Consider the following 26,135-nt stretch of genomic DNA (forward strand, 5'->3'; position numbering starts at 1 on the left):
ATATAGGAGTTTTGTTGTAAAACTTGCTTCATATCACAGGTGTTACCTTAGGTTAAATTTCTGATGTAGAAAATACTTTTGGTCATGGGATAAGGATAGTGTTAAGGGCTTTGATAAATGTTATATTGTTCTCTAGAATGAAACTGCTCTTTCATCAGCACTGTTTTTTGAAACCTAGGAGATATTAGATATAGTTTTTTAAAAAGACTTTAAAAATTTGATGGATAGAAAAGTTGTCCTTTAAAATTTTTATTGCTTTGCTTGACTAGTGTAGTTAAATCCTTGCTTTGTATTTATTGGTCATGTATATTTTTATATAAATAAATCTAAAAAATCTTCTGTAATCATTTGCTTATATGTCCTTTCAAATTGATTCATATATGTGAATTGTTTTCCCTAGCTCTATTTGCCTTTTAATGTGTATGTGTTTTTTAATTATAGAAGTTTTAAATTTGTGTAGTCAAATCCATCAGCCTTGTCAGATTCCCTTTAAAAATCCCCCTGGGGTTTTAATTGTACTTAGATCAAATCTATAAACTAATAACCCTCAGCAAAGCTTTGTGGCTGCCTTTCCAGCCACGCACACGTTACTGTGAACCACTGTGGATACACCACTCCCTTCCTTACCTCCACTGCCACCAATATTCATTCATTTAACATACATTTATTGAGTAATTACTACATATACGGAGATGGTTGGATTTGTGGGAATGTATTAGTCAATAAAACAAGAATTCCTCCCGTTTTGGAATGGACGCTGCTGAAGGAACAGGCAGTAACCGAGTAAGTATATATATTAAGTGGTAAATGCTGTAGAAAAGAAACAAAGCAGGTTTGAGAGAGGGTAGTAGCAGCAGCAGCAGTAGCTTCACAATTTTGTGTTAGTCAGGTGCCGCCTTTGAAAAGATGACCCCAAAGAAATACGGAAACATTACCCAAGATTATCTGGGAGAAGAAAATGTTTCAAGACAAATTCATGTAAGTTAGAGAATGGAAGATGAGAATTAACCAGGAACCTTGTAGGAACTTTGGCTTTTACTCTGGGTTAGACAGGAAGATTCTGAGCAGAGGAGTTAAGAGTAGTCCGAGGAAGGAGGCTGATGCTGCCATTTCCAGGTGGGAGATATGGTTGCTTGGTTAAAGTGATCTGAGATTAGATGTACTTTGAAGGTAGAGCCAAATAGAGTTTTGGGGGATTAAATATGGTTGTGAGAGAAAGAGGGGAGTTAAGGATAGCAAGTTTTTCAGCTTGAGAAACTGGAAGAATATTTCGTTGTTTGTTTTTTACAGAGAAGGAGAGGACTATCAAAAACAAATTTTTGGAAGAATGGTGAGAATTTTAGTTTTGGACACTTTATTTTGTGTCTGGCCAGTGTTGTAGCCTTTACAGTGAACTCTACTTCTGAAAGTTGCCTGGGAGGAAAGATCTTGGTATTTGCAGGTAAACAGCTTGGTGGATGATTTCTCTCAGTGTCCACCATGTCTTTAATTTCCTACTTCGAGCTTTATAAGTGTTACTGAGTACAGCCTCTGGCCAACTTGCTGATATTGATGGTGTTCAGATATGCTGGCTGAGGATCTTCTGTATGATTATGTCACACTACCTTTTTGAGTAGTGTTGTTTCTTGGATAACCTGATCCAGTCTGTAGTCCTTGGTAGACAGTCAGTGAATACCGTTTCTTATCATTTTATCTGTTGCAGCATCTTCACATTACCAACTAAATATCCTTGGATATCAAATACATTTTTCTACCTACTTTGATCTAGCTTTCATTTCATTATTTGAAATTTAAGGAAAGAAATGAGCTTTTTTTAAAGTTTGTGGAAGGGGTTGACAATAGATGCCTTCACTGACTTTAGTTATTAGAAATTCAATATATGATATAGTGGTTGGAAATGAAAGTCTGTCTTTCCTCATGTGTCCCTACTTTTTTTGCCTTAATGCTTCTTGTGAGCTTGGGTTATTAGAAATTTCTGTGGTTTTTCAGAGATTAACCAGTATTCTTAGTTTCTAACTCTGTGAAACTTTAACATTCTAATTTTAATGAGTATTGAAAGGGAAGTTGGTGAAGTACCAATTGGATTTCAAAAACTATCTACTATCTGAAACTGGAAAAAGGATTTTTCTTAACCTAATGGTAGTGTGGATATTCTTTTCCCCCACACCAACCTTATCTATCATACATAGCATGTCCTTACACTTCTTGTACTCCTTTGTGTGTATTTATTTCTTTTTAATTGGATTTCTGGGCTTATGACATTGATTTACTTTTAAAATAATGTACACCTGTAACACTGCTGTCTAGCTCAACAACTGCTATTATCAAAAACTTAGCTATAAGATGCAGCTCTATTCTCTATCATTCTTTTTTTTTTTTTTTCCTTTTTAGTTGTATCATATACCTGTTTGTGTAAAAAAATCACAGGGAAGCCAGCAGACACTTTGTTGGAGGGGTGGAAACATTAAGGCAGTCACAGAACATGTGTGTATATAGCCTTTAAAGCTTCCCCATGATCTCTAGGTTATTTTGCCTATCTTTAGACTTTCTAGAAGAGACTATGCTACAAGTTATGGGACTTGGATTTTCAACATTATTTAACTAAAAATTTTAAATCTGTGTTTTGGGAGTTCCTGAGGTGGCGCAGTGGTTAACAAATCTGACTAGGAAACATGAGGTTGCAGGTTCTGATCCCTGGCCTTGCTCAGTGGGTTAAGGATCCAGCGTTGCCGTGAGCTGTGGTGTAGGTTGCAGACACGGCTCAGATCCTGCATTGCTGTGGCTCTGGTGTAGGCGGCGGCTGTGGCTCCGATTCCACCCCTAGGCTGGGAACCTCCATATGCCATGGGGAGCAGCCCTAGAAAAGGCAAAAAGACCCCCCCCCCCAAAAAAAAGTGTTTTTTTTTTTTTTCCAGGTAGCTGTAGTTCATTCATTTTTATTGGTCCACTGAACAAATGTACCGTAATTTATCCATTCTTCTTGTGATGTGCATTTGCGTTTTCCCTCAGGTTATTTTATTTTATAAAACATATCCAGTGGAGTTACTCCAAATATTCATGCCTCCTGGTATATGTGTGCATTTCCATGAATTAGAATTGCTGGGTGGTAAGGTATGCAAATGTTTAATTTTATTGGATAATGACTGATTTTATTATTATTGCTAACAAACCATTGCAGACTGAATGGGTTGATTTTATTCTCACAAATTCTGGGTCAGAATTCAGGATACAGTTGGACTGGCCTCTCTCTGATTGAGGATGTCTGGGGCTTAAACTTGGGAAGATTCAAAGGCTGGAGGCCAAAACACCTGGGACTAGAGGGTCATTTCTAAGATAACTTCTTTACTCACATGTGTGGCATCTTGTTAGGGATGCCTAGATGGCTTTGCTAAGGGATCCTTGGCCAAGTGCCCCCATGCTTGGCTTCTTCAGTGTGACAGCCTCAGTGTTGCCAGACCTCTCAGGTGGTATCTCTATGTTTAGCAGACAAGGTGGAAGCTACCTGTTTGTTTAAAATCTGGCCGGGGAAGTCACCTAGCATCACTTCCATCATATTCTGTTGCCTTAAGTGGTCACAGGCTCTCTCAGACTCAAGAAGAGACAGAACTGATCTTTAATGGGAAGAGTGTCAAAGAATTTGCAGCCATATTTTAAAACTACCATAATACAGTTTTTTTCAAAAGTTGGATGTACCAGTTTGTTTTTAAAAATGTAATTTTAAACATTATTACAGCATTACTGTTGGTTTATTGAGATTATTTTGCCATTTAAAAAAACATTTTTGAGTACTCTTCTAGAAGCTGTAGGCCTGTAGTTTCTTGTTCTTTGTATAAAATAATTCACCAATACCAAGCTATGAAAGAGTATAATGAAACTTTTACATGCTATTAGAAAAGTTTTTGAATCCTGTTGGAGAGTTGAAACAAAGTTGTTGGAGGATTATTAATGATGGCTTTTTATTGGCAAAGTTAGATTGCATTGTACTTAGGGGTGAAGGGAGCCACTGGTAGAGGCTGAACAAGAAAGTCACAAGATGGAAATCAGTTGAGTTATTACTGTTCCTTTTGATCTGTATAATGTTTTGTGCCTTAATAGAGAAAACTCTAAAAGTCTAATAGGTTATTATACTTTATCAGTATTTCCTTTGAGGAATATATATAACTGGCTATTTCTAACAAAATCTAAATTACTGAATGTTTAATTTTTGTGTAGTGGCAAGTTTTTTTAGTTGAACATTGGGTCTAGTTTTCACTCTCCCATAAGTCTTAGCAGATCAGTTGCTTTATCATATCTGTAAGAGACTTGGTTACTGGAGTTCTTTGTTTTCTTCCTTGATTCAGTAATTCACAACATGAATTTTAAATAATCAGAAAATATGAAAGGAACCAAACTATTTCTGTCGTATTTTTGAACCCTGCAATCTCCCTCTCTCACCTTATGGTAACTACCCTGGGCGATAACTCACTCTGTAGCAGTTATTTTCCTGGTATCTGTGAGCAGCTTAAGCATTTTATGGTCACCATGATTGTGATGACCCTAGTTGTCTCTGGGGAAGCATTAAAAGCTGCAGGTGCATGTTTTGCAATTCCCTTAGCATTTCTGCTCCTCAACAAAGGTTATGTTTATTAGCTTCCCTAGAGCTCTTTGGGTTGTTTAACCAACTTTTGGTGGGAGTGGCAGTATCCTGCAATAAACTGTTTCTCTCCACATGTCATAGTGAGGTTTTTGTCTTTAATTTAGTTTGAAATCACATATAGGTCTGCTGTATTGTATGTGTGAATAATACACCTCTAAGATTATCTTCATCTCTAGAAAGTATATTTTTCTTCGGCTATCTGTTCAGGAGCTGTATAATTGGTAGTGCCAGGTGGTGCTATAGAACTGTTACTTCTACCCGTAGTTGTATACTGTTTGCTCTAATGCAGCAGGGGAAGAAAGAAAAACTGTTGTAACCTCTTTTTGTTCTTTAAAATATTTATGCTTGGAGTTCCCGTGTGGCTCAGCCAGTAAAGTACCTAGCATTGTCACTGCAGAGGCTCAGGTTGCTGCTGTGGTGTGGGTTCCATTCCTGGCCCCAAGACTTCTGCATGCCATGGGTGCCACCAAAATAAATAATTATGCTTGCCTTTCTTATAAAAATAGCTAAGGAGTTCCTGTCATGGCTCAGGGGAAACAAATCTAGTATCCATGAGGACTCAGGTTTGATTCCTACCCTTGCTCAGTGGATTAAGGATTTGGCGTTGCCGTGAGCTATGGTGTAGGTTGCAGGTGCGGCTCAGATCTGGCATTGGTGTGGCTATGGTGTAGGCCAGCAACTATAGCTCTGATTCAGCCGGTAGCCTGGGAACCTCCATATGCCATGAGTGTGGTCCTAAAAAGACAAATTCAATTAAATTACATTAATAAAAATAGCTAAGTGTTGTAAAAGAAAAGTTGGAGCAAATTGTGATGTACAAATTTCAGTGAGATGGACCTTTACCTGGAAAGACCTTTAGAGAGTATCTAAATCAGAAGGAAAGACTGGCAAGAAAAATTGTGCCAGACCTTATTAGAATGGAATCTTTCTGTGTGATGTAATTTATAGCCTTCTGGAAAGAAATTAACATTTCTGTTAAAATGCTGAAGAAATTGTTTGATGTACTTTATTGAGATTAAGCCTACTTTGGGGAAGCTAGTTACCTAATCACTCAGGTGACTGTCACTTTCAGTGTATTATTAATTAGTAGGCACTTTGTTTGTAGGAACATTCCTTAAACTATGAGCAGGATATTGAGTCTCCTGTTTATAATGTGACACTTAGGAACAAAGATGGGTAGAATTTTAGAACTAGAAGGACTCTAGTGATCAGTTTTGCAACTTGGGCCATGTAATTATAGACTGGATTAGGGCTTGATTTCCTTTAATGGCAGGATTCTTTCTTTTTTCATTATACATGTTGCCATTTGGATTAATTGATATATGTTTTTTTATTTTTATATGGTCCCTGCTTATTTCTAAGAATAAATCATCAGGCTTAATTTTATATATTTTTATTAAGAGGAAAATGTCAAACATGGTAGTATTGGTCAGGTGTAAAACAGTAAAACAGGTGTTAAAATTTTAAAAGATGGGAGTTCCCGTCGTGGCTCAGTGGTTAATAAATCCGACTAGGAACCATGAGATTGCGGGTTTGATCCCTGGCCTCATTCAGTGGGTTAAGAATCCGGCGTTGCCATGAGCTGTGGTGTATGTAGGTCACAGACGAGGTTCCGATTCCGTGTTGCTGTGGCTGTGGCGTAGGCCTGCGGCTACATCTCTGATTAAACTCCTAGCCTGGGAACCTCCATATGCTGCAAGTGCAGCCCTAGAAAAGACAAAAAGACAATATTTTTAAAGACAATATTTGAGTCACTGTTGCCTGTGCCAGTTAGTTACAGAAGTCAAAGTAATTTCTAAAATCAGAATGTAACTCTTAACTCATGTTGGCATGCCATATTCACTTGAGCATCTTTTTCTGAAGTTTGCTTTTTAAAGCTTGACTAACTGAATTACCTACTGACTCTGGGAAAGTCATTTACTTTTTTGGTTCTTATTTTGATGATTTAAAAATTGAGATGCTTGGAGATAATATCTAAGATTTTATGGGATTTTAAATTTTTTGGCATGTTTTGAGAGAGAGGTTTGATCTGTGAGGGCTAACTATATCATTAAATTTTTTTTTTTTTTTTCGTTGTGGGGAGATGAGGTATAGAATACATTTATGTGGTAAATAAGAACTTGACAAAAATAAATTTTAAGTTCATATGGAAGAGTGTTCAAAAGTTGCCAAGAAAGCTTTGAAATGGAATATCATATGTATCACATAATTCAAGATCCGAGCTATTGGTAAATGGTGTGAAGGAATGTGGTAGTTGAGATGATGTGAGAATTATGTTTTGCGTGTGAAAGCATCCAGAACATTCATAGTACCCTCTGCAAACATCCATTCAAATTGTGTATGATGTGAAGCATATGGATCAAATATCTTGCCGGTAGTTTTCACTTTGTAACATAGCTTTATTTATTTATCTTTTTTATAAGAGTATAGACTATAATTTCATGTTTCCCACTTGGGCGAGAGAGGCCAGGGTAGTTTATGAGATCTTTTGGCACCAAATGAGAAAGAGGTTAGCTTCACTGTAGGATTATGTTGGTTTTTATCTATTGCATGGGAAAAGTTAGAATCATAATTCTAACTTCTTCCTCCTCCCCTCTCTCCCTTCCTGTTTTCCTCCTCCTTTTTAAACAAATATTTGACTACCATCCATGTGCCAGGCATTGTTCAAGATACCAAGGATGTGATAGTGAACAGACAAAATCCCTCTTCTCCTAGAGTGTTCTAATGGGGGAAACAGACAATGAGTAAGGTAAAGAAGATAATTAAAATATTTTGCATGTAAGTTCAAATTGTAAAACCAAGAGGAAGGATTGAAAGAGTTGTGTGTGTGTGTGTATAGGTGAAGGCTTACAATTTTAAGATAGGGCAGTCAAGGGAAGTCATCATTGAAGTGACTTTTGAAGAAAAGACTTGAAGAAAGTGAGGAAATCTGCCTTGGGAATAGCAAAGAAAAGGCCTTGTGGTTAATGCCTGGCCTGGAATGTACAGTGAATAGTGCTGAAAGCTATGGTTGAATGGAATGAGCCAGCAGGAGAACTGGAGATGGGCCAGACAAGTAACAGGAATGAGGTGGTGGGTGTTGCATGACCATTTGGGGCAATTGTAAGGATTTCGGGCTTTTGTTCAGAGATGGGGAGCAACTAGAATGCATTATGGAGAAAGGAGTAACGTGTTCTAACTTGTCCCCCACCTTTTTTTAAAAAAAAAAACAGCCACACCTGTGGCATATGGAAACTCCCATGCTACATGTTGAATTGGAGCTGCTACTGCCAGCCTATGCCACAGCAACAGCAGATCTGAGCTGCATCTGTGACCTATGTGGCAGTTTGTGGCCACACCCAATCCTTAACCCACTGAGCAAGGCCAGGGATAGAACGTGCATTTTCACAGACACTATGTTGGGTTCTTAACCCACTGAGCCACAATGGGAACTCCCTAACTTGTCCTTTTATACATCATTTTGTCTGTTGTATTCATGCTGACTAGCTTGAATGTAGTTACAGATGAGAGCCAGACCATTTTGAAGGCTCTTGTAATAATCTGGGCAATTTCAGCCAAAGTAGTATGAGTGAGGTGGCAAGAAGTTATTGAATACCAGGTATATTTTGAAGACAGTGCCAATAAGATTTGCTGATGGACTGAATGTGGAGTGTATGTGTTTTGTGTTTGTGAGAAAGGTTATGAATTTGAAGTTAAGATGGACACTAATTTTTGACCTGAACAGATCTATCCAGTCACAGTGGGTTTAGGGTGGTATGAGGGATGGGAAATGGGCAGGGGCAAGGCATGGAATTGATTTTAAACACAGTTAAGTTTGGGATGCTTTTTAGAGATTCAGGTGGAAGTGCTGAAGGCAAGTTGATACAGGGATCTGGGATTTCAGGGGCAGTCTAGGCTAGAGATAAGAATTTGAGGGCCAGAAATATAGATGATACTTAAAGCCATGAGATTGGGTAAGACCACCTAGGAAGTGAGTATAGAAAACAAGATTTAGAGGTGTGGGCAGTTGGAGTTGTAGAAGGAATTTAAAAAGGCAAGAGAAAAACCAAGTTAATATGTCTTGAAAAACAACTGAAGAAAGTAATTAGAGGAGGAAGGAGTGATCACCTGAGTTATAGATAAAAGATGATAAGGACTGAGAATTGGACATTGGATTTAGGACATTGGTGACCTTGACTAACTGTTTCAGTGCAGTAGTTGGGGTGAGAATTTGGATTTAAGAGATGATGGTAATGGGTGAGAGAGATTAGACATAATGAATATGTGTGTAAAAAAGAAAGAGAGAAATGGGGTACCAAAGTCTCCCCTGGCCCCTTATCGTTAGCTGTGCTGCAAGGCTAGCCTGGTGTCATGGGCGGTACTCTAGGGAAGTGAAGATTCTGTCTGGGCCACTTTTTATTCAGTTACCTTCTGTTGAACGGAATTTTTTGATGTCCTGCCACTATGTTATTCTTAGTCCTAAGGTCCTTAACCAGTTTACCCTTCTCTTCTACTTTTCAGAGTTTTTCTTTGGTTGCCTCTTGCATTATTTCCAGGATTAACAGGAATGAGCTGGGAGAAAGAAGTCTACAGCATCTTGCTCAGACCAGAAGTTCTACTTATTTCTAAGAACTGATAAATTAACTAACAAATTGATTTTTGACTCAGCTTCATTTTCTTGAAGATGTGTCTTTGGTCCCTAAACCTCGGTAGCTCTGACTAGTATTTCTGAAAGTAAGTGCTTATTCCCTTCTTGCATAAGAACTGTGTAAGAGGCTTTTTATTCAAGCAAAGCACTAAAGTCGGAATGACACTCCTGGAGGTTGAACGCTGATAAGAACTTTTGTTCTTTCATCTTTCAGTAGTTGGCTCAGTCATAGTAGCAGTTTCAGAGCCAGGATTTGAAATTCAGTGTTCACTGACTCTGAATACTATACTCTTTCCAACAAGCTCTTTTTTATTTTTAAAATGAGGGTGAAAATGTTTCTTTGTAGGAATTCTATTACAGTACTACAGTTAATTTATTGGGCTAAATACAAAATTGTACTGGAGTTCCCATTGTAGCTCAGTGGGTGAAGAATCCAACTGGTACCCATAAGGATGCAGGTTCAATCCCTGGTCTTGCTCAGTGGGTTAAGGATCAAGCATAGCCACAGGCTGCTACATCGGTCACAGATGCGGCTCGGATCTGGTATTGCTGTGGCTGTGGTGTAGGCCAGCAGCTGCAGCTTCAGTTAGACCCCCTAGCCTGGGAACTTCCATATGCCTCACATGCAGCCCTAAAAACAGAGTAATCTTTGATCTAGAGTTGGTGAATGATGAAGAGAGGAGGATTGTTTTTCTTTCGATCTTAGTTGTGATGTTTGTAAGAAGCTTCTAACTCTTGTGCTGCTTATAGTGGGTATGTTAAATTGGAACAATGTGTGTATCTCTGTGTTAGCAGAGGATGGGTTCCTGCAACATACTTTTTTTGGGGGGGGGGTCATTTCTGGCTGCCCTGCAGCATATGGTGCTCCTGGCCCAGGGATCAGATCAGAAAGACCTAAGCCAAAGCTGTGGCAATGCTGGATCCCTAACCCACTGTGCTGGATGGGGAATCAAACCTGTGTCCCAGCACCTCCCAAGATGCCACCAATCCTGTTGTGCCGCAGTGGGAGCTCCTAAATTGGAAAATCTGATCCTTGTCAGTCTCTTGCCTTGGTGAGGGAGCTGGATCAATTAATAGCTACTTTTAAATGTTATGGCTCCTGAGTAAATGGTATTTCTTAACTATTTAGGATTTTCAAAGGAGGAATTAGTATCACGTACAGAATTTGAATATTCTAACCAAAGTTTTTCAAAGGAGGAATTAGTATCACATACAGAATTTGAGTATTCTAACCAAAGTTTGATTTTTGAAAGGCTCTAAAATAGAATCTACCCTAAAAAGATGGATTTTCTAGGCAGAAAAGCAGAAAGAAATTTGATTGGTTAACTCCAGAGGAGCCATTCTGGATTAGCAGTTCTTTGAATTACTATGTTTCTTTTATTGTGCCTGGTAGATTATATGTTATGTATATGGTACCATGTTTAATAAAAAGTCTTACAGATGGTCATTGAAAAGAATTTGATGTACCTCATAATTCTCTAAAGGTTGAAAGTAGTATGTATTTCAGTCTTAAACATGAAAAAATTGAATGTACAAATAATTTATCAGCTATCTACAAAAAAATAGCAAATTAAAGGTAGTTTAGAGGTGTCAGTTTATAAAGTTCAAAAGTGTGGACTTTGTGACGGGTATAGTTAGTAAAATTTACAATGTAGGAAATTCTAAAGGACAGACAGCTCTGTTTCTTCCATAAATAATATGCGAGGACAGGAGTTTGCATTGTTGCTCAGCATTTACAAACCTGACTGGTATCCAGGAGGACACGTTCAATCCCTAGCCTTGCTCACTGGGTTAAGGATCTGGTGTTGCTGTGAGTTGTGGTGTAGGCCAGCAGCTACAAATCCGATTTGACCCCTAGCTTGGAAACTTCCATATGCCCCGGGTGCAGCCCCTGAAAAGATAAAAAAAAAAAAAAAAAATTCAAGGACAAAGAGGAAACCTTTTACAACTTTAAGATGTATTAACCAAACACAGTATGTGGGTCTTGTTTGACTTTGATTTGGATCACTAGTTCTGATAATTGAGGAAATTTGACCAATAACTAGATATTTGACATGAAGGAACTGTTTTCTAAAGTATGAAAGTATTTTTGTAAAGTGAATTTACTTTTTAGAGACACATACAAGAATATATACCAGACGTAATCTGATGATGAGAATTGGCTTCAAATTTAATCTGTAAGAGAGGAATAGGTGTTTTGGATAAGATAAGATTGGCTGAGTTGAAAATTGAAGTTAGTTGATGGATAGATATGTAGGAATTCTTATCCCTTAACTTGTATTTAAAGTTTTTCATTTAAAATAAGAGCTCTGAGATAAATGAAAGAACATGAGCCAAGATCAGTATTGCTTCTCTTGTTTTATAATATTAGCATGAATTAGAGTCTTCTATGATTTGGCCCTATCTGTATCCAGTGTCGATTCCAGTGCATTCTTCCCCTTGTTCACTGAGTGCCAGCTCTATAGCCTATATAAATGTTGTTTCTTCTTCCTAAGACATGTCACAGCCCTCAGTATCTTCTATATCTCTACCCCTTATTTAGCAAGTTTCTTTATTCAAGTCCTAACTTTTTCTTTGGAGCTCACGTTAAATGTTTAAACATCAGAGAAGTCTTCCAGATCCCCAGTCTAAATCTGATGCTCTCTTATCTCACATTTGTGTGATTATTTGTTTATTAATATTTGTCTTTCCCATTAAACTTTAGGCTTAATGAACACTGTCCTCCTTTGTTATTATCATATCCCCAGCATCTTGTATAATCCCTGGTAAATAATAAGTACTTAAATATTTGTTAAATGGAGGGGAGAAAGGAAAAATAGTTCCTGGTAGGTTGAAAGCTTGGCTGAAATATGCAAATCTCATTTCAGATTCAGAGGTAATCTGGTTTAAGCAGTAAGACAAAGGGGTTAAATGTTCAACCCCCCCCCCCCCGAGTCTATATCAGGATGAATTGGCAGTTGAGAATTGGCTCTGGTGCATTTGTTTCCTATTGCTCCAAACAGCTCTAGAAAGCTGATATAACCTAGTTAGAATGACAGGTACAAACTGTCTCTTAACCCATTCTCATCTATAAGTTTTATTTTACAGCTAAAACATGTGGGATATTTGATGCTAGACAACTGGTTATTTTTTCTCCCTTGTACTTTACTTCCCACATCTCTGGGGATGAGGGTGATGTCGGTGAAGTTGTAGCTGAATACAACGTCTGTTCTGATGAACTACTCTGGATTTTCTGTTTAGAGTAGAACTTCTTTAGGTTGTTATGACATTCAGCATTCTCCTCTATTGTATCTTTTTATGATATGGAAGTGAAATTCAAGGTTATGTCTAATAATTGCTCTTTCCTAATACATATTTTACTTTGCAGTTAGAATTACAATTTTATGACTCCTGTGATGCTGATGTTGCCATTATTTCTGGAGGTCAATTTACATATCTAGGATAATACAAAGTAAATAAAGGTGAAAACTTGACTTAAACCCATCTTCTTATTCTATTTTTTTCACACTGCTTTTAAGTTAGGTACCTAATAACTTGTATATATATTTTTTTTTTCTTTTTTTTGTCTTTTGTCTTTTTTGTTGTTGTTGTTGCTATTTCTTGGGCCGCTCCTGCGACATATGGAGGTTCCCAGGCTAGGGGTTGAATTGGAGCTGTAGCCACCGGCCTACGCCAGAGCCACAGCAACGCGGGATCCGAGCCGCGTCTGCAACCTACACCACAGCTCACGGCAACGCCGGATAGTTAACCCACTGAGCAAGGGCAGGGACTGAACCCGAAACCTCATGGTTCCTAGTCGGATTCGTTAACCACTGCGCCATGACGGGAACTCCCGACATTTTTTTTTTTCCTTCCAAAATTTAAACCAAGGGAAAAAAATCAGAAGGTTAAAGCACTCATGACATAGAAAACAACACACAAGTATAATTTATGGGCCAAATTATGCCAGAAGATAGTATTCCCAAGAATTTGTATAAATTAAAAAACAAAGCAAAATGTTCAAAGTCTAGTTTTTTGTGATTACTTTCTGGCCTGGAAACTAAGTCTCACAAATGTATGAAAGGTTTCTTTTGTTTGTTTTTTGGGGGGGGTCTTTTTGCCATTTCTTGGGCTGCTCCCGTGGCATGTGGAGGTTCCCAGGCTAGGGGTCGAATCGGAGCTGTAGCCACCCGCCTACGCCAGAGCCACAGCAACGCGGGATCCGAGCCACGTCTGCAACCTACACCACAGCTCACGGCAACGCCGGATAGTTAACCCACTGAGCAAGGGCAGGGACTGAACCCGAAACCTCATGGTTCCTAGTCGGATTCGTTAACCACTGCGCCACGACGGGAACTCCATAACTTGTATATATATATTTTTAATGTGACTCTTAGTAATGCCAGGATTTCCTTTCTTCCTTCCTTCCTTCCTCCCACAGCATATGGAGTTCCCAGGATAGGGGGTCTAATCGGAGTTGTAGCTGCTGGCGTACACCACCGCTCACAGCAACACTGGATCTTCAACCCACTGAGCAAGGCCAGGGATTGAACCCTCAATCTCATGGTTCCTAATTGGATTCATTTCCACTGTGCCACGATGGGAACTCCTGAAATAGTTTTTGGTTAAACATTGTATTGTATACCTTTCTGTGCCTAGTCATTTTACTTTCATCTTGTTAATAGAACTTTTGTTTGCATAAAAGGAAAGAATTGGAAATAGGATTGAAATCAGAATCAAAGATGGAATTACCACCATTCAGGTTTTTGCAGGGAAAAGTGTAATCCACGGGCACTGTTCTAAGGGACTTGGAGATTTTCCATCCTGGAATAGAACTAGGTGACTTAAAGGCAGTGCTAGGTCAGGTTTTGGACATGGTTCAATGCCTGGCTTTAGTGTTAATTTTAGGTAAGTCAGCTTTTGCTGCAGTTTCTCTTAAGGAAAAGAGAGTACAGTATCTACCACTGCTGTTTGTGGCAGTGCTTTAAGCATTGAAGATAGGTTTTATCAGATACAAAGAGTTACATTAGCAATCTATTTTAAACTCATTGACAGTAAGTTGGCAATAAGGGGTATTGCAAATCTTTAACTTCTCTCTGTTAGTAGAAATTACATTCCTTGGTTCTTTTCTTTCAGCAAAGTTAGTGGTAGCCATCTGAGTTAAGTGGTTCTTAAGGTATGGTAGAAAAGTTTTTATCATTTTTGTGTTTTGTCTATTTTGTGTATATCTCTTGTATTTTTCACTTTAGCCAACATGTAACCGAAATCCTAAATTTTCTAGTACTTTCCACTATTTAGTTTTAAATGTTTATAAGAGCCTTTTTAGAGGAAATGATTCTTTTGTTCAAGTAAATAGTTATTCTTTGATAGCACAGAACATCTTATATTCTGGACATATATTAATATTCTACTAACCCTGTAAAAAGAACTATTAGTTATATGTTAACAATAGCTAAAAAAAATCTATTTATACAACTTACACTATTTTATACAAGTAAATGGCTATTCATGTGATACATGAATACAAAAGCACATATAGATACTGTATCTTTCTGCATTTAGGTAACCAAAAAGCAATTCATTGTGTAAAAGTTTAATGGGTTTTGGAGTTCCTGTCATGGTACAGCGGAAATGAATCCCACTAGGAACCATGAGGTTGCGGGTTCGATCCCTGGCCTTGCTCAGTGAGTTATGGATCTAGCATTGCCATGAGAACAAGATATTGGTTAAAATGAATTCCTACTCAGTAGTAGCCCAGTACATGTAGACATATTTGGTACACACTGGGATAAAGCACCCAGCAGAACACCACCTTAGAAAGCGTCCTAGTGTCCTGAACAGACAATATAGAGAAGTTATTTCACTGATTGTTAGCACAGAGTAAGCAACAGGAAAGAGTTGTAATCCACATCTTTTTCTTCATTATTGATAATGACTGCATTAGAAACCAGTTCATCATTATATTTACATGAGTAATATAAATGATATAAATACAAGGTTGCAGACAAACCTTAGTGAAATGTTCTTTTTTGAAGTCTATATTTAAGCATGACCCTACTTTTAAACTTATGTCTCTTGTTTTGAGCTGCAAATTATCAGAGTAATAAATTTACATGTTGAATGTTAGGGGCAAACTGAGCTTTTGTGTCATGTTGCTTTTGTTAGGAAACAAAAACACTCTTATCTTACGGGTCGAAGCTGCCATTCTTTTTTTTTCTTTCTTTTTTCTTTGGTCTTTTGCCTTTTCTAGGCCCACTCCCTCGGCATATGGAGGTTCCCAGGATAGGGGTCGAATCAGAGCTGTAGCTGCTGGCCTAAGCCACAGCCACAGCAATGCAGGATCCACACCGTGTCTGCAGCCTATACCATAGCTCACGGGAATGCTGGATCTGACCAAGGCCAGGGATTGAACCCACAGCCTTATGGTTCCTAGTCGGACTCGGTTCCTCTGCGCCATGATGGGAACTCCCAAGCTGCCATTCTTAAACTGTGTTTTTGTTCTGCTCTGCTACTGGCGTGTGGTAATACCCTCACAGCTCACCTTAGACTTAATAACTATACACCTCCCACCTTTGTTAAAGGTTCAGTTTTCTGTCCATGATGCTGGTCCAAGACACTTTTGGACACTTGGGATGAGGTTTTCTATTTTTTATTAATTAATTAAAACATTGTAACAACTTCCTACAGAAATCACTCCTGGTTAGAAACTGTCATAAAACAAACGTTATTTGTAGATTGAAACCTGTTTATAAGTTAGGGGTTGCAGTCTTCCTTTAGTTGCTACCTGTCTTTAATAAGTTTATTAAGCCAGTCTCCAAAAATAAAAAATTACCAGGAGGCTCGATTTTATATTGGTATTTAGAATACTTGTTTAGCAGCCTGTTGGTTTTTGACCTGAAGAAATATCAAAAGAAAAAAGTGTATTTATCCATTAAAGTTCTTGTGAACTGAAATGTTTTAAGGAATTTTCTTTTCCATTTTGTACTTGTAAATTTTTAAAGTGTTTTGTTTTTCTTTCTTATTTTTTTCCTTGACATCAAAAAAGAAAGAAAAAGAGAAAGATTGTTTTGGTTAAACAAGTGTCATCTTTCCTGCCCATTCAGAGTGCTTGGTGTCCTGAAACACTTTTGTGAGAAGATTTAGAGCTAAGTTCAGGATCATTGGGAGAGACTGCCAGGATTCTTTGTCCACCAAGGGTGACTAAGGAGGAAGTGCTGTAAATTGGCCAAGAAGCTATGTTTCCCTTGCTTTGGTTTTCAAAATAACAGTATTATTTTGGCTAGCCACTTTCAATTGTTAAAACAAATTTGTCTGTGAGAAACTGTCATTAGATGGATGTTGTGTTAATTTTATTAATCACTTTTGGCTTTGAGTTGCTACCTTTTATGATATTTGACTCTTCTTCTACTTTGTTTCCTTGAAGATTTAGGATTTGTAAAGAAGCAGAGAAGCTGTATTCTTATACTTAAGAGTGACAAGAAGAAGTAAGGTTTGAAGAGATTTTATTTAAGAAAAGTAATATGTGAGTAATGTTAGGAGTGGTAGCTGAAGAGGTTATTGAGGCAGCCCAGTGATGATAGATGGGGTCTTGGTACTGTGGTGGCTTCAGAAATAAAATGAGTACAAGGAGATCCTGCTGAATAGCATTGAGAACTTTGTCTAGATACTCATGTTGCAACAGAACAAATGGTGGGGGAAGAAATATATTTGTAATGTATACATGTAAGGATAACCTGACCCCCTTGCTGTACAGTGGGAAAATAAAATTATTTAAAAAAATTTAAAAAAATAAGTACATATTCAAAAAAATAAAAAAATAAAAATAATAAAATATATTCAGATTAATTTTTTAAAAAAAAGAAATAAAATGAACCTGTAGAATCAGGAGATCTTGCAGGATAGGAGGATTGTGAACCTTGAAGAGTAATGCAAGTTGGAAGTGAGATATGAGGGTTAAGTAGCTTTGCTTCTGGTGGTGGGGTGGGGGGGTGGATTTTTATAGTTTAAGAATAATCTATAGGTTATTACTTGCCCTCTTGAGATTCTTTCCTGAATTGGGCTGAAATTAGACTAGCATTGAACCAGATGTACTTAAAAAAAATGTTTATATATCTTGTGCTGATTCCATCAAGATTAGGGAACTATAAAATGCCTTGTTTCTGAAGAGAACTAATAGGACAGAACTTTATCATAATGATTGGCTTAAAAGTTAGTAAAATACTATTGCTACCCTTGGTCTTAACTCTTATGGTATGATTAAGTGTTAATTCATATCTGTTCCTACTATGGCTAGTTTTAGTCTCTTCTATTATAATGTAAATGTTAAAGTTTGCATATAGTCACTTCAGATTTTTAGTAGTGAGTATGTAACCTGATTGGAGTTGGGATTAAGGGCCGTATGACTGCTGCTTCTTTCTTGAAGTAGAATTTTGTGAAAATTCATGAAATATTTTGGAATATACCAGATGCCAGGGTTACCTATTAAAATTGGTATTTTCTATCAGACTTTAAGTTTTTAAAGATAAGTTGAACATTGTATTACAGTTATAGCTCAAATCCAACTTCTAGGTTCCCCTTCCCAGAAGTAATGAGGACCTTGATCCTGAATTTACCAGTTATGTGCATTTTTTATGCATTTACTATTTATGTATTGATAACATGGTAACAATTCTTATTATATAGTTTTTCCACTCCACATTATTGAGGTTTAGTCATGTCGATACATATAGTAATAATTAAATTGATAAACAGTTCTCCCATTAAATTCCTTTACTACTTGTATGTATAATAATACTTTCGTCTAGCTTATTTTTAGTTTTTATATTTTTCCATTGAACATTGTCCTCTGAGGTAGTCAGTTTGTAGTTAATTTGTCTTTATTGCTATAGAAAATTTCATTAAAGGGATAAATTATAGTTTATCTATTTCCCTACTTTAGAAAATTAAATTGTAACTAATTTTTAGTTATTACAAACTCTTACAGTGAACCTGTTTCTTCATGCAGATGTGCAGGTTATATTTTCAGAAATAGAATTTCATGACTGGGTGTACATATTTTCCACCTAGCTAAGTATTTACATATTATTCTTTAAAAATTGTGGTGCCAGTTTTTATTGTTGTTGGCAGTGTATGAATTGCTGTTTTCTACATTTCACCAACACTGGGTTTTTCCAATCTGGGTTTGAAACGACTTCTTAGTATTTGACCTATTGGTCATTTAAGCAAAATCTAAGAAGGCACAGCACATTTTTATGTATTTATTGGCCATTTGGATTTCTCTCACATGAATTTTCTATTTATTCATCTTTTGTTAGATTGGTTTTTAAAAAACAATTTCTTAATCTTTATTTTTTATACATCATAAAGTAAAAAATATTTCTATCTCTTCAGAAATTAAAGCAATTCAGAAAAATTGTTTTCCACAGGATCAGGATACTTAGAAGGCAGTTTGTCCCCCGCATGTGAAGACCTTTACCATGTGTATCCTTTGAAGACATACACACACACACCTGTATGTAGTCTTGAGTTTTTCTTGACTCTAGAGTTGGTCCGTATAAGGCCTTTTAGGTGTTAAAACCTTCCCACTTGCATTTAGTGTAAATATTGCTGCTACTCTTGGATTTCATTCAATTTTATTTCCTTTTAGGAGGCGCAGGTCAGAATGGAGGTGGGCTGCAGACCGAGCAGCTATTGTCAGCCGCTGGAACTGGCTTCAGGCTCATGTTTCTGACCTGGAATATCGAATTCGGCAGCAAACAGATATTTACAAACAGATACGTGCTAACAAGGTAAGGGATAAGTGTCTGGTCTTTTTCAGCCCAACTAAAAACTATCATTATATCCCCCCTTTCCCATCCCTCAATAACTCTTAACTGTGTCAGAGAAAATGGTTTAATATGATCTGATATAGCAATTTAATTTGTGTAAGAGCCTGGTGTTACTTAGTATAGTACAGACAACACTGTTAGAATATTATGTTAATTAGAACATAGGTTTAGAACAGAACAGCGTATCTAGGCTAAAACAAGCAACATAAGAAGACACTGTATAATGTAAACTATTGACCATACCTGTCATATTTGTTATATTTATGAAAAAGTGATGATTACTGAAGATATCCATCTTGTTTTTTTACTTAGATGTGTTTCTGTTTTACTGCTAAGCATCCCTTGCTTTCTTGAAGAAAAGTGGAGTTTTTCCTGAAAGATCATTCAGGCACAATTAGGCACTGGTAATTAGGATTTTTATTTTTCCTTGTCCTCCTGCTTTCAGTGGACTGACTCTTACCATACATTTTTCATCTTTAACAGTGATGTTTGTATGGTTTTTCTTCTGAAAAATCAAGTTAGAAAATTGTCCTCTGCTCATTTGAGGTTTGATTGGGGTATGAATGTACTTGGAAAAGAAATCCCTTCAACAAATAGTTGAATTCCTACTGTGTACCAGCACTATTTTTAGTGAGGTCACAATAGTAAATAAAAATCTTCCTTTCGTGGTGCTTAACGTTCTCAAAAGATTCTTTTGGTATTAGCTTGATGCAGTGAGCCCCATGACTGAACATGTGGGTCTAGATGAAGTGTCTACTGCTTCTAAAAATAATTGTCACAACACTTTTTTGTCTTGCCTTAGTGCTGGCTAGAGCCTTAGGAAAATTGCCATACTGTGAACAGCATACATTAAATTAATTAGTAGGCCAAAAGTTAAAGAATGACTGACATGATAAACAGAGGGTGAGAGTTTGAGGTAAAAGTCCTTCAGCCTCCTGTTTATATCATGTAAACTTTTATTCCAAACATTTCACTGGAGCGTTCTTTGAGTGCCCCACCTCCCAAAATGTGTCATTCTCTACAAGTTCAATAGAGCATATTATAAGTGAGGGCAGAGTCCAACCCACCCCCCACTCTCCCCCCAAAGTAATATGTTCCCTTAGGATAGGCAACACAGTAAACCTAATAACTTCTTTAAAAATTAGCTAAAACAAATAAGGAATTAAATCTAAAAATATTCACCAGGGGTGCTAAATGTACTTTTCCTTTCTTTAGCTCTTCTTCACAAACGAAATTGAGATTTATAGAGTATGAGCTGGAGTGGTGGTAAGAATATCTAGGAGATGACCGGATATGTTTATCCTGAGGAGAAAAACAGCCATGCTCTGTCAGGGACACCTCTTCAGTGTCTGTGTCTAGGTTTTTATAGCCAATAGTTAAGTGAGAATTTCCGTATCTGAGAATTGGAATCTCTTAGTAATAACTGAGATTTCTAGAGTCATATTTGTTGCTTTATCTGTTTTTAATATATGTAATTACATGTATTGTGTGTTTGTGTGTATATGTTATTTTATCTTAGCTCCTCATTATAAACTGCTATAGACCCAAAGATGCTATTGATTGTAAGATGCACCATTATGTTATGTGCCATTAAGAAATGGTTTCAGTTAAACTAAGACATACCATCAATTGTAAGATGCATCCTTATTTAGAAGATGTAATGTGAAAATGTTTTTCTTAGAATTGATGAAATACTATAAATCTAATGCTTAGTAAACTAAAAAAAGTATAAAAAGTAGAAGAAAAAATATCATGGGATGTCTCTGTACCATTATCTCAGTTTTGCTGTAAACTTAAAACTGCACTAAAATGAATGAAAGAATGAGTGAAAGAATGAGTCTTTTTTTCCCCAAACTCCCCCAAACAAAACCTGAACTCAACATTAACCCACTGTGAACATTTGGGCATATTTCTTCCATTAATTTTGTTTTCTATGCACATAAATTTCTTTAAATATAGTCATATTACATGTGCACCCTGACCATTTTCCTGCAGCTTTTTGGAGAAACAGGATTTCTCTTGGCTACATTCTGTTACCTTATCTCGTTGAGTATTTCAGTTATGCTTTTTAATTAGATGATAAAGCATGCCTTAGTAAACATCTCTACCTAAGTTATAGCATGGATACTTCTATCTTTTGATTCATACTTCAGAAGAGTATTTTGGCACTATGCCCCAGTTTATAGTCTCACTATCTGAGTGTGGGAAGATTTTCACTTTTGATTCCTGCTTTATTCTTTTTTCTATTTTTCCCCTCCTTTTTTAAATTTTTTCTTTTTCTTCTTCAGCCACCCCTTTGCATGTGGAGTTCCTGGGCCAGGGATCACATCTGAGCCATAGCAGCGCCAGATCCTTAACCCACTGTGCCAGGCTGGGGATCAAACCTGCATCCCAGCACTCCAGAGGCACCACTGATAACCATTGCACCACAGTGGGAAACTCCCCGCTTTATTTTTTTTTTTTTTTAAAGGGCCACATCCGCAGCTAGGGGTCAGATTGGAGCTGCAGGTGCCAGCCTGTACCACAGCCACAGCAACGCCAGATCCGAGCCATGCTTACAACGTCTACCACAGCTCCCGGCATCACCAGATCCTTAACCTACTGAGTGGGGCCAGGGATCAAACACTAGTTAGCACTGAGCCACAATGGGAAGTCCCCCCTGCTTTGTCTTTTTTTTTTTTTTTTTTTTTTGCTTTTTAGGGCCGCACCAGAGGCATAGGGGGGTTCCCAGGCTAGGGGTTGAATCTGAGCTGTAGCTGTCAGCCTACGCCACAGCATCTTGGGATCCGAGCTGCACCTGCAACCAACACCACAGCTCACAGCAACACCAGATCCTTAACCCACTGAGCAGGGCCAGAGATCAAACCTGTGTCCTCATAGATGCTAGTCAGATTCATTAACCACTGAGCCACAACGGGAACTCCACCCCTGCTTTATTCATAACTACAGTTTTATCATAACTACAGTTATGATAGCAATTTTGGGAAACTATCAAAAGTTTTAGATGTTTCTAAATGAAGGTAGTTTTGAAGTTTTATATATATACTGATTATTCATGGATTTTACTGTTGAGGGTAGAATTTGTATTTTCAAAAACAACCAGACCTTGACTTGGTAAATCTTTGATTCTGGTGCTTGCTTTGCTATCATAACCTGAGAAGAAAAGTCACTAGACATTTCTGAGCTTCAGTTTCATAGTCTATAACATAAGATATTCTAGGTTAGTACATTTTTTTGTCTACAGTATGAATATACAATGACTATTACAAAATTCTGACAGGAAGAATAAAAGTAAATGATAATCCCAATAAATAATATATCAGGAAAGTTCACAGCTTTCTTAATTATTTTCTAGCTTCCACTCTTTCAGGAGGCTAGAATTAAATCAAAGTATAGGCAGGACTATGCTCCCTCTGAAGATGTTAGTGAAGAAATCTTCTTTGCCTTCTTAAGCTTCTGGTGGTTGCTGGCAATTCTGGGTATTCCTTAGTTTGTAGGTGCATTACTCCAGTTTCTGCCCCTGTCTTATATAGCTGTCCTCCTCAGTTGTGTCTGTTTCTGCATGTCCCTCTTATAAAGATTCCAGTCATACTGGGATTTAAGGCCTGCGCTGATAGGTTCCTCTTTATTACATCTGCAAAGACCCAGTTTCCAAATAAAGTCACATTCATAGGTTCTGGGTGACGTAAATTTGGGGAGAGGAAACTGTTCAATTCAGTATAATAAATAAGGAGTGGAATTTCCCCCGAAGATATATTAGCATGCATTTGATCTTCATTTATCGCTGTAATAATAGAGAAGTCTTTGAGCATTTACTATGTATCAGACACTGTACTAAACATTTGAGTGTCATTCACAATTTAAAGATAGAAGGTCAAAGAGATAAAATAGTTTGATCATGGTTGTATACAATCAAGTGACTGCAGAGCTGAGATCTGAGTATCTAATTGTGTCACTCAAATTAGCAGTTAGGTTAAATGCTTATTTTTTGAGTTATTGAAATGGGTGTTTCTTAAACTCTTGTATTTTTATTAAAGAGATTGATACTCCCATTTCCCATCCTGCTCCAAAGTTTGCCAGTTGCCTGGGTTGTATGGGCCTTTTCATGAAATGAATCTGAATTTGGTGGTCAACTGGTACAGCTATAATTGGTCTTTGGATGGGGCATTTGAGAACTGCAAGATGATTATCAATTTCTGTTCTGTCAGAAGCTAGGTATTGCCTTCCAGGCTAAGTCAGTCTTTTGAGAATAATGATGCCCGCTGGCTCTTTGGAGAAGGGATACAGTTGCCAGGAGCTCCCACATACTCTTCTACATATCATTGTGTTGTAACTTTCATATTCAGTCAGACTTTTTTTTTTTTTAAAGATACTCCTATGTCTTAGAATGAGAAAGGGAGACAATGTCTGTACCTCAAGTGTATGCTATGTACAGATATATTTATGTGTGCTGTTTTATAGGCTTCTAAGAAGCAGAGCCAAATTTGAACTCAGGGCTATTTATCTTACCCCCAGAAGCATTTTCTCACACATTCTGTTGTATCCTTTTCATCATTTCTCTTGAGCATACTTATTGAAATTTCACACCTGATAGATAAAACTGAGGGGAGAAGGCACAGAGAATAAATGGATTCTGTTGCTAAGGAGACTTCTTTCTCTTAACACTCAATCTTCAACATCCAGTTCTTGTTCAAAACATATCATTTCTTCATCCCTTATTCTGACTGATCTGTCAAATCACATAGCACTTTTTAACTAATGATGGAATTTATTGGGAATGAGAGATGGAAGACTAAAAAGGAAAGAAAAAAAATTAAGTTGTGTGCTTGGGTTAATTGCTTCCCCCTTACTTAATTTCAGATAAAAGTACAAGAAAACAAACAGCAACAACATAAAAACCCCACTCTATGAGGATATGTTAATGACTCCATGCAACTGTGACCCCTCCCAATGACTTTGGTCCTTAGGTAGGAGGAGTTCAACTGGTACAGGCCTGGACAGTTCAACTGTCCTAGGCCTGGACAGTTCAGGCATGGTCCTGGTTCTGACTTAGGAAGTGGAGATGAAGGATGGGGAGACTCTCCTGGCCCTTTTTACCTTGGCATTTACCAGTTGCTGTCTGTTTTAGAATGCAGTAGCCTTGAGGTTATTGCTACACAGAGCTGATGCCACAGCTGTGTAATGTTGACCCAGAATACTAGGGACGCTTAGCTTGGGGTTGCCATGACAAATGTGGACTGGAACTTTATGAAATTTTCTTTGCTAATAATGACCTTTCCTTTCATGGCAATTAACTATATTAAGTATATTTTAGGAAAATTTTAAGTAGTCATGTAGGCCTCTCTGTGAAGCCTTACTTCTGTCAGCCTCTTCCTTGGGCTCTACATTTCTTCTGCTCTCACATCATCTCTAAACTTCAGTTATAGCACTGTCACTGTAATACTTTGCCTACATGTCTCTCCAAGGTAAATGAAGGTAAGCTCCTTATGAGTGGAAATGTATTTTATTTATTTTCTTAGGGCTTCACACCACCCCACACATGGTAGATACTCAGTAGATGTCACCTGAATGAACGAATTTTAGCTGTTTGTATGCTTTTTATTTGTTCATCTTTTTAGTTGCTTTCATCTTTTTTGGTATGAGGTTCAGTATGGAGGCTCTCTAATGGTTAGTTTGGTATGCTATAATGAAACATGCGTAGGTTTGGGGGTTGAAGAAACAATGAATGGTAGCTGCATCAGCACAACACTTGATTACATATTTTCAGAAATATATTTGATTAAAACTAATGTGCATTGAAAGACCTTTCAACAGACTAATAGGAGCTCTGTTCTTGCTGCAGAGGCCAGAAACCTTGGCTGAGTCTCTGACTCCCTTCCTTCACATCCTGAGAAGCATATTTGTGTAGTAGTTGATTCTGTCTTCAAATGTACATATCCAGAATACAAACACTTCGGTACAAGCAACTGTTCTTTCTGCTTCTCTGTTCACTCATTTTGTTGTCAACACAGTAGCTAGATTGATCCTTTTAAACCATAAATCAGATCTTTTCCCCCTTCTGCTTAAAACTCTCCAGTGATTTACCATTTGAGCCTAAAAGCTGCGATATTTGAAAGTTACAAGGCCCTGCACCCCTATCTCTTCTAACTTGAGCTACTACCTCAAACTCCACTGGTTAAATTTACTACAGCCCTGCCAAATTCCTTACAGTTCTTAAAGCTGGCTCCAGCCTTGGAACTTATGCATTACCTCTTCCTCCAGATGTTCCTAAAGTTTGTTCCCAAGTTTCTTTCAAATTGCTCAAATATCACCTTCTCGGTGCAGTTTACCCTGACTGCTTAATATGTAAGAGTGCCTACTTCCAATTCTTAATTCTCTCACTGTCCTTTAGTTTTCCTCTTTAGCATTTAACACTTTGTAATGTGCTCTGTAAATTTTACGTACTCATGGTATTGGTTGTCTTCGCCCTGGCATTAAAATTGTAGGCACTTTGAGGGATGAGTTTGGGAGTAGGGAGAAGGATGTGCCTCTCCTTTATTCCTGTACCCCCAGTGCCTAAATAATGTTGATGAATGGGTAACTGATAGCTAGATTTGAATAAATGAAAGCCAGAACAAAGAGTAGCTGGGTCTTAACTAGCACAGCCTTTAGCCCTAGTTCTGCCATGGATTGTCCTATTGACATGACTTTTGACCTGCACCCTCCCTGGATCTATAAAATGATGGATCTATAAATGTTCCCTTTTAGGTCTTTGAAAGCTTTCACAGGAGGATGTCTTTGTAGTCGCTAAGAAAGAAGATGGTTTTTTAGAAATTATTTGGTAGTTTAAGGAGAAAAATTTCCCTTTGAAAATACTGGCTGTTTTATCCTGACTTACCTTCTCACCTAAGAAAAATCGAAGGATTAACTTTATACCTAGTTGTTGGATTTATTAGGCTCCTGGCTGTAATTACTATAAACTTAGTATTTTCTTGTTGAAAGGAAAGTTTTTTAACATAAAACTCTAAAAATAATTATTATGCATTTCTCTTTGTCGGTATATAACTCTGCTAGAGAATATGAGGGG

The 26,135-nt window shown here is 37.5% G+C and overlaps 1 protein-coding gene across 5 annotated transcripts in view; it reads left to right on the forward strand.

Moving 5' to 3' along the window:
- Nucleotides 1-26,135, forward strand: part of KANSL1 (KAT8 regulatory NSL complex subunit 1) — a 196,907-nt gene that overhangs the window by 114,215 nt on the left and 56,557 nt on the right. For all 5 annotated transcript variants that reach the window (XM_047758720.1, XM_047758723.1, XM_047758721.1 and 2 more), the window contains one exon: nucleotides 18,889-19,030. In XM_047758720.1, the coding sequence (XP_047614676.1) occupies nucleotides 18,889-19,030 (142 nt within the window). The remainder of the gene's footprint in view (nucleotides 1-18,888; nucleotides 19,031-26,135) is intronic.

The sequence above is a fragment of the Phacochoerus africanus genome, chromosome 14 (assembly GCF_016906955.1).
Source record: "Phacochoerus africanus isolate WHEZ1 chromosome 14, ROS_Pafr_v1, whole genome shotgun sequence".
NCBI classification, from domain to species: domain Eukaryota; kingdom Metazoa; phylum Chordata; class Mammalia; order Artiodactyla; family Suidae; genus Phacochoerus; species Phacochoerus africanus.